General features: G+C 42.7%; 1 protein-coding gene across 5 annotated transcripts in view; it reads right to left on the bottom strand.

Moving 5' to 3' along the window:
* COL16A1 (collagen type XVI alpha 1 chain) overlaps positions 1-10,000 on the bottom strand; it is a 3,146,845-nt gene that overhangs the window by 1,787,124 nt on the left and 1,349,721 nt on the right. For all 5 annotated transcript variants that reach the window (XM_044082765.1, XM_044082783.1, XM_044082773.1 and 2 more), the window contains exon 13: positions 336-398. In XM_044082765.1, coding sequence (XP_043938700.1) covers positions 336-398 — 63 coding nt within the window. The remainder of the gene's footprint in view (positions 1-335; positions 399-10,000) is intronic.

The following is a 10,000-nucleotide window of genomic DNA, read 5'->3' as shown; positions in this document are numbered from 1 at the left end:
AATGACAGAACATCATTCTGTGGCATGCTGTGTAATGACAGAACACCATTCCGTGGCATGATGTGTAATGACAGAACACCATTCTGTGGCATGCTGTGTAATGACCGAACACTTTTCTGTGGCATGCTGAATCCTCATCCACAAACACCATCCATTACACTTTTAAAACTCACTCTTCATCTCAAGACAGCTTGTTTACTCAGGTGTTCATTTTTCTCAAGGCTTTTAGTTACCAGTGAATACTTTTCTGTTGGCCTTTAGCCATATTATGGTCAGTACCTTCTATTCTTCGTAAGCATAAAAAAGCCATTATGAAAAGAACACAGCTTTGTTACCCTTTGTCCTTTGTCTCCAGTTTGTCCAGGTATTCCAGGTAGTCCTCGTTCTCCTTTTGTACCCTAAAACAAAACAAAAACGAATAAATTCAAAAGCTTTTCCTTCTCAGTAGTTATAACATTCAATAATGATTAAAAACGTCCATGCAGGATATATCATGAGTGCTTATGGCTCACTGTTTCAAGGACAGCATTTTTTTAAATTGACCTCTGCTAATATGAACTCCTTGTAACACTAAAGTAGGAATGAGCAAAGCTATCCGTTGCCCAGACCAAAAACTACTATAACAGAATTTCTGATACTATGCATGCCACAAATACCAAGATAATGGATTACAGCATCTGTATTAATGTGCACATGGACACGACTGTTTTCATTTACTCCCTTACACAAATGATAAACCCTGTGTTGAAATAATTATGCCCTCGTGGCTTCAGCTTTTGCACAAAGGTTTGTGTGATACCACAGATTAACTGTCTGTAAACAAAGCTCATGTAACATTGTTTATTTAATGAGGTATTAGGCCAATGTTATGACTGAAAAAGATCCTTGGCCCAGAACACCCACCATGTAGGTCCGATAACTTACCCCTGGCTGCAAATAACCCTTTGCTAGACCCTCACCTACTCAAACAAGTACCACAATTACTGTTTAGAGCCTTACACTGCCTATTATATCTTACTTAATTCCGCCATCTTTTTGTCTTGTTTTTAACTAGAGCATACCTAACATCGGGTTAGCTGCCCAGTGCCTTCCCACATAGTACAAACCAACAGGAACCACCTACCAGAGACCAAAAGAGCCAGACAAATCAACCCAAGCTCCCAAACAAACAAGACTACCAAGGTTACTATCTTATTTTGTACCTGTAAGCACACTAACTGGGTTGGTTGTGGAAAGTGTTTAATACTTGTCCATAGTGCATTAGTTTCTTAATTCATAGGTTCATAGGTTCATAGGTTGGTACTAGGCTATCAGCCCTAGGACCTATACAAGCCTAGCCATAACAATTCCCTGGCTATTTCTTCCCACACTATTTACTTCCCTGGACCCCTGTCTAGCAGGGTGACTGACGTGATCCCCGGGGTGAATTTCCTTTCTCCCATCCAATCATCAAGGTTCCTTTTGAAGAGGGCCAAAGAGGAGCTCTGCTTGACATGTATGGGCAATCTATTCCACAGTCTGGGGAGTCTCTGGGTCACAAACCTATCCCTCCAGCATATTTTGTTTATTGTGATGACAAGGGTTAGATCCCTGGAACATGTGGCTCTGAGGGATTGGGATTTCTTTAAGTGTAGCATGTCCAACAGCTCTGGGTTTGACATGGCATTGTATGTTAAGCAGAGATCGCCTCGGAGTAGACGATATGCGACAGAGTATAGCTGAGTTTTTTAAGGTGGTCAGCATAGGGCATCTGCTTTAGGCCTGTGATTCTTTTAGTGAGGTATTTCTGTGGCCTTTCCAGTTGTTGCAGATGTCTTAAGAGGTACGTACCAAATGGGGTATTGTATTCTATAAAGGGTCTAATGAGGGATGAGTACAGTGGGACAATGACCACCTTTTTTTCTGGATGAAAAGCCCTTAGTGATGAGGTGTGCCACATAGAAGGATTTCCTGACTGTTGTGGCGATGTGGTTATTGAAGGTGAGACCACTGTCCACCTGTGTCCCTAAGTCCCTTATCACACTTTTGGTGTTTAGTATACTGCCACCTATGTGGTAATTCACGGGTACATGTTTTTTCCCAAAGGGGATAACTATACATTTCTTGGCATTGAGCTTAAGCACATGGCTCTGGCACCAAGCATCTGTTTCTGTAAGGCCCTTTTGTAGAGTATCCACATCATTTGGGGATTCAATAATGGCTCCCAGTTTGCAGTCATCTGCGAACTTTGTTAGCCAGAGTCCCTTAGTGTTGGCCTGTACTTCAGAGAAGTAGATGCCAAACAAGAGTGGTCCCAGGACTAAACCCTGAGGTACTCCACTTGTCACTTTTCTGGAGCTGGATTTGGTGTCAGCTACTTTTACAGTGTGGGTTCTGTCAGTAAGCCAGTTGGCAACCCATCGAGTGACATAGGGATTAATGCCCAGCTTAGTAAGTTTATCTATGATTCTAGAGTAGGGGATGATGTCAAAGGCCTTGGCAAGGTCCAGATAGGCTGTGTGGACTGCTTAACCCTCATCCATGGCTCTGGAGACTGATTCAAAGAAGTCAATCAGGTTCAGGAGACAAGATCGGCCCTTCACAAACCCAAACTGGGTGGGGTCCAGTGTTTGAAGGTTGCCAATGTCTTTGTTTATAAGTTCCATGATAATACATTCCATGGCCTTGCAGATCAGGCTAATCAGACTGATGGGGCCGTAGTGGAGTGGGGTAACTGTAGCTGTGCGCCACTCAGTGGGCACGAAGCCTGAGGTGAGGGTATGATTAAACATGACACTTAGGTGAGGTGCCAGTTCATTTTGTAGTTCATGTAGTACACAGCCAGGGATATCATCTGGTCCCATGGATGCTGTATTCTTAGCTTTGGAGAGTGCATTTTTTACCTGTGTGGCCATTATTACAGGAATTTGACAATCTTCCGATATTGAGATGGGCCATTTAGGGAGTGTGGGGGGGTGAAGTTAGCACTGAATTGATCTGCCAGGATATTGGCAATATCCTTGGGATCAGTATATTTAATGCCATTCTGTTGTAGCTCAGAGCAGATCTGAGCATTGCCATTTAGATTCTTGACATAGTTATAGAATGCCTTGCCTTCATTGGCCTAAAACTCCTATTCTTGTGAGCTCCAGCCACCCCCTTGCTAGGCATACTGTTGTAATCACTCAGAGACCCTTCACAGACCTTCCTTCTTCAGCATGGTCTTTCCCTGATTTCCCTCCCCACCTCTATCTGACAATACCTAATAGAACTTCCTCCCACTCAACTTTAATTTACAGGCAGGCTTTATCAACAGCAGTTACTACACATACCTCCAGTGTTCTCCTAACCCGTCACACAGCCTCTTGCACAACACACTGATTTTTGCACCAATTTACCTGCATTGTTGGTACATCTCCGATCCCATCATCCTCACTACCACTCTGGCTCACCCCGCTCCCCTACCCTACCCTCAAATCCCACCTACCCCCACTACCCACAAATTTATTTCAACCCTACATCACCTGACCTCTCAACCACAAACCACCCCATTTCACACACACTTAACCCACACTCAAGGATAAACTCCATCCCATAACCAAGGATTGACTCCATCCGACAAGTTCCAACCACACAGACCAGCCAATTTCACTCCCTTTCCCCTTTCCAGGCACATTCTTAACACATACACTTATTCCTATACATTTTTGACTGTATTCACAGTCCTAATCCACCCACTCCCTCCTCCAAGGCACACAACAACAATTTTAAACCTACACCCCTGCTACTATGTCCTCTACACCCCACTCCCACATCTACAATACCCCCGCACTGCTACTTTCTCTGCTCATATTCATCTCCACAGCCTTCATTACTACCTCATACTACCACTCAACCATCAAGCATAATCACCATAAATCCACCATCCTACCCTATTATCACTTCTAACCCCTACATACCCAAAGCCACATCCCTATCCAATTATAGCCAAATCATCTTTCAAATCACCTCCTCAGTCCATTATGTCCCACAATCCAAAAAAACAACCATGTCTGAGATTCCACTGCCTAATGACTTTATACCTTAAAACAATTACCAAAATTACAACCCAGCTACTACTAGGAGGTGATATTCACCCCAACCCTGGCCCAACAAAAATCTCTAACAACACACTTAACTCCCATGTACCACTTAAGCATAAACCCACCGACCTACTAATACTCAACTTAAACACTCGCAGTATTATGAACAAAATGGAAGAGCTGCACTCAGCCATCGCCGTGTACACCCCTGACATGATACTCATTACTGAGACTTGGGTCAAGCCTCATACCAAGGATAACTCAATAACCCCTCCCAGACATAACATTCAAAGAGTAGACAGACTTCACAAAAAAGGTGGCGGTATTGCTCTACTCTACAAAACCGATCTAAAACTCCAGTTACTACAAAAAGAACTCCTTAACTCCAAAAATGCCAAAATCATATGTGCCAAACTCCTCTTAAACCAGCACAAGCACCTAAACCTATTCAGGATCTATATCCCCCCAGGGGACAACCTAATCACACTAGAGTCAATACTTCACTGGGCTTCCCATTCCCTCCCCCAAGAAACAATAGTCTTAGGTGATGTTAATATCGACTGGAACTCCATCCAATCACCAACACCCACCAACCACATTAACCTATATAACTTCACCCAACTCATTCAAACACCCACACACATTGATAAGTCCACAAATAAAAGAATCCATAATAGACTGAATCCTCACAAACCAGACTAACACTGTCCATCATGGTTATAAATGGAATGAGACTAAAACCAAAGTCATTTTTAAAAATCTCATGCTAAATATTCACATAATGCTAAATATTTCCCAAAGCAAAATACATACAAAAGTGCTTGTGCTTAACAAATGTTTTGAGATATTTTGTTCCTTTCTAGGGCTTTTAATTTCAATACAGGAGAGATGGATGTCCTGTCATTTATCCCTGGCCATCTATCTGCCTGTAGTAAGATTTGCCACCTTAACTCCTTTAACTCTAACTGGAGTCCCCAAGGCTTTTTGTCACTGATGTCTACATGGTCTATTGCCTTAAATGTGAAATTATGGCCAGTGTTGTCTTGAATATGCCTCGCTAATGCATTGTTAATATTATTCTTTCATATGGCATAGTACTGTACATAAATTCTGGTGTTAAATTTCCTTTCTGTTTTGCCTACATAAAATGCTAGGCATTGGTCACACGTGGCCATGTAGACCACAGCCTTAGAGTGACAGTTATATTTACCTTTTGCTTAATGGTCTATACCATTCACTGTAAATTTGCTGCCCAATTTCACTTTGTGGCACCAGTTACAAGACTCACACTTGTACATCCCTGCACATCCTGTTCTAGTGTAGTTAGAACCTTTCCTAAGAATATCTTTTAAGTTTAAGCCCCTTCTGTATGTAACTATTTGTGCCCTGATGTACAAGTCATCCATTAAAGTGTCCCAGTTCTTATAAAAAATGGACATCAAGTGGTATGAGTCGGAGTTGAATATAAGCACCATAGAGCTACAAAAAGTACTTTTTTCCAACTCAGGTCTCCCCTCTTCAACTTCAGAGGGGCTGTTGTCTAGTGTGTTTTCCCCAACTATGGGCTTAAAATGCCCTACTCTTCTTTAAAAAAAAACAAGTTAAGACTGACATGCTAAAACACTACACTTCCCTACAAAGAAAACACAGTAATAACCCTCAAAAATTCTGGGTCACAATAAATAATATCCTCCAGCCTGGTAAAGCCACTAAACCTTCACCTAACATAGAAGGCTCAAACTTAGACATAGCCTCCAGTTTTAATGAATACTTTACCTCCTCTATACTTAAACTCATAAACGATATAAACCCCACCAATCTCCCCAACCCCCTAAACCCCTAGACAAACACTACCCCCTTCTCATTCAAGCCGTACCAGCATCAACCATCCAAAAATTCTTAGCAAAACTTAAACCAACCACCCTTGCTGCCGAGCATCTTACTGCCAAATACCTCCAACTCACATCCAGGGCCATAGCCTACCCCATCACACTACTAATAAATATGTCTATTACCGAACACTCTGTTCCAGCCTTGTGGAAAACATCTTTCATCATCCCCCTTCACAAGGGCAGTCCCTCTACTGATCTTTCCAACTACTGACCCATCGCAATCCTCTCACCCCTATCCAAAATTCTAGAAAGGTGCATCCACCATCAACTCCTCACCGACCCTCTCTCGAACAACCTTCTATCCAGTTCGCAACATGGCTTCCGCCCATCCCACAGCATCATCACAGCCCGAATTAACTTCACCAACACCATAAACACACACAGGAACCAAGGTAAACTTATCTCTGCCACATTTCTAGATTTATCCAAAGCATTCAATACCTTTTCCCAGAGTAAACTCCTAACCTGCCTCTCAGATCTCAACTTTGATAGCTCCACCCTGCTCTGGTTTAATTGTTTTCTTAACAACTGCCGTCAGTCTGTCAAATAGCTGAACTCTCTTTCCCCCTCACTATCAGTCACATTTGGCATAACCCAAGGTTCCATCCTTGGCCCCCTCCTGTTCAACATCTTTACAAACCAACTCCACTCAGCAACTACAAAAGCCAATAAAGTCCAATACACCAATGATACAACCCTGATCTGCTCCACATCAAACATACAATATCTCCAACATAAAACCCAACAATCTTTCACTGAAATAGAAAACTGTCTAAACAAATCACAATTAATATTAAACCCAAAGAAAACACAACTTATGCTATTGCACCCAACAAAGACCTGTGATACTACCTTCTCCATATCCTCAGCTAACAAGACCCTCCTCACCCCAGTCCCAGAAGCAAATTTGCTAGGATTTACAACAGACCAACAACTAAAATATAACAAACATATATCCCTCACTGTCTCCAAAGTCCACAAGAAGCTAGGGACCCTCTATCGCTGTAAAAATTACCTAACATCCGAAGCTAGAATCACCATCGTCAGAACACATCTGCTAGCAACACTAATGCATGCTTGCCCAGTGTTAACAAACCTAAATAAAACTGAACTTAATAAACTCTTCACATGCTATAACAAAATCACCAGGTTCGCTACCAATGGCAGATCATGCTCCCACCACTGTCAATACCTATATACACTACAATGGTTAGAATTCCCAAATTTACTATGATATGACCATCTCAAACTAGCACACCACTTCTTGTATTATTCTGAAAAAAAAAACCCTGCCCTGACCAACCTTCTAAACTTCTACAATTCAAACAGACAGTTACACTCCTGTAACAAAGCTCTGATATAAAATATCCAGTGTAAAAACAGCTCTGGGGTATCTCTCTTCCATAACGAAGTTGCTACAACATGTAATACCTTGCCTCCTGACCTCAGACTATAGAAATGTCCACTCACCTTCAAAAACCTTCTAAAATCTTATCTATTGACCAACCATTTATGCAACTGCAATGGACCCCCCTGAAGTTTCACCATGCTGAAGGAAGTTTCCTATTGATGCTTTAGACAAACAAATATTACTGTGTTCCACTCATTCTCACTGTACATATTGTAAATATTGTCTATAAACCTATACTATACTAATGTCTGTAATGTAATAACACTGTACTACACCTGACTATAAAGTGTATAATCATATACCTGTACTTCACCTCTGTATTAATACCTTGGTAACCTTTCTACATGTGTTTCCTAAACTATGTCACCTTGATTGTTATTAGTAATTGTTAATTACTCTGTAACTGTTTGGAGCTTTTCTCCCAAGGACTCTGGTGAAAATGGACACCAGCTGTCCAGCCGGACTATCCTGGTAAACAAATGTTAAATAAAAAAATAAATAAATAAATGTTAAAAATGAACAACCAAAGAACAACAAACAGCTATCTAAACAAATAACTATAGCTGAAGAGTATCCCCTAATCCCCAGTTCCAGGCCGGTGAGCATTCCCAAACCCCCAGTTCCAGGACTAAGTTGTAGCTGTAGCCCAGGGAGTGTTTCCAAAGTTTCACTTCTCCCAGGATATGAACACCCGTAAGGGTGATGGTCCTTGTTTATGGTCCATTTTCGGAAAAGCATCAGGTCTCTATATAGAAGTAAAGTCGTTCACCTCCTTGTCTGCTTATGCACCACACCAAAAACTGGTCATGTGTTCTGAGAAAGACTAGTGGTGGTGGGCTGGTCTCCATAGGTTCATAGGTTCATAGGGTCATACTAGGCTATCTGCCCTAGGGCATTTATAAGCCTAGCCAGAATGTGTTTGGCTTTCATGACCCATTTTAAATTAATTTTGCTATGCCCTTTTTCGAGGTTAGTATACTGTGCCCCTGTCTAACAGTGACACAGAAGTGATACCCTGGTTAAGCCTATGATCTCCCATCCACTCATCAAGATTCCTCTTGAAGAGAGTCAATGTGGGACTCTGCCTAACCTGGACTGGGATTTTATTCCAGAGAGAAGGGAGCCTCTGGGTTATGAATCTGTCCCTCCAGCATGTCCTATTTATTTCAGTGCTGAGGTTCAAGTCTTTCGAGCACATAGCTCAATGGGATTTGGATTTTCTGAGGTGCAGCATGTCCATTAATTCCGGGTTGGACATGACTTTATACGTCAGGCACAGATTGCCCCTCAACAGGTAGTATGCCACTGAGTAGTGCTGGAGTTTCTTTAACCGGGCAGTATATGGCATCTGTTTGAGCCCTTTGATCCTCTTGGTGAGGTACTTTTGGGGTCTTTCCAGTTTCTGCAGGTGTCTGGTAAGGTACATCCCAAAAGGGGCATTGTACTCAATTATGGGCCTGATGAGGGATGAGTAAAGAGGCATGATGACCTCCCCTGATCTAGATGTGAATCCCTTCATGATTAGGTGGGCTATATAAAATGTTTTTCTAACCACTTTGGCCACGTGGTTGTCAAATGAGAGACTGCTATCAACTTGGGTCCCCAGGTCCCTAATTACTTCTTCTGTACTTAATGGATTACCACCTATGTGGTAATTTGTGGGCACTTTGTTTTTGCCAAAGGGGATGACTATACAGTTTTTGGCATTTAGCTTGAGGCCATGGCTCTGGCACCAGTTGTCTGTTTCTATGAGGCCCTTTTGGAGGATGCTTGTGTCGGCTGGAGAGTCTATTATGGCACCCAGTTTGCAGTCATCTGCGAACTTGGTCAGCCACAGTCCTTCCGTGTTGGCCTGTACCTCCGAGAAATATATACCGAACAAGAGAGGTCCCAGGACTGAGCCTTCTGGGATGCCACTTGTAACTGGTTTGGAGTCTGACATGGCTCCAGCAATTCTAACCATGTGGGTTCTGTCCTTGAGCCAGTTTGCAACCCATCTAGTGACATAAAGGTTTATATTTAAGCTGGTGAGCTTATCTATAATGCCCGAGTGGGGTATTGTATCGAAGGCTTTTGCGAGGTCCAGGTAGGCTGTGTGGACCGCCTTCCCCTCATCAATGGCCTTGGTGACTGTTTCAGAGAAATCAACCAGGTTTAAGAGGCAGGATCTGCCCTTAACAAAGCAGAACTGGGTAGGATCCAGTGTCTGTAGGTCCCCAATATCTTTATTTATGAGGTCCATGATGATCCTTTCCATAGCTTTGCAGACCAAGCTAGTCAGGCTTATGGAGCGATAGTTTCCAGGATCCGTTGAGGCACCACCTTTGTGGAGCGGGACCACTGTTGCTGTACACCACTCTTTGGGTACATATCCTGTAGTAAGGTTGAGATTGAACAGTAGTTTTATGTTTGGGTTTAGCTTCTGCCTAGAGTTCATGTAGGACGCAGCCCGGGACACCGTCTGGTCCCATTAATGCTGAGTTTTTTGCTTTGGAGAGGGCGGCTCTTACCTGAGCATCTGAGATGTCAGAGGGGCAGCACTCTGCTGGGATAGATATTTGCCCTTTTGGTGGGGAGGAGGGGAGAAGTTTGTGCTGAACCTGTCAGCTAGGATGTTGGCAATGTCTGTGGGTTCG

Source organism: Protopterus annectens, chromosome 1.part1 (assembly GCF_019279795.1).
Source record: "Protopterus annectens isolate FY-2018-M chromosome 1.part1, PAN1.0, whole genome shotgun sequence".
Lineage (NCBI taxonomy): Eukaryota > Metazoa > Chordata > Ceratodontiformes > Protopteridae > Protopterus > Protopterus annectens.
This window is presented reverse-complemented; position numbering and strand designations above follow the sequence as displayed.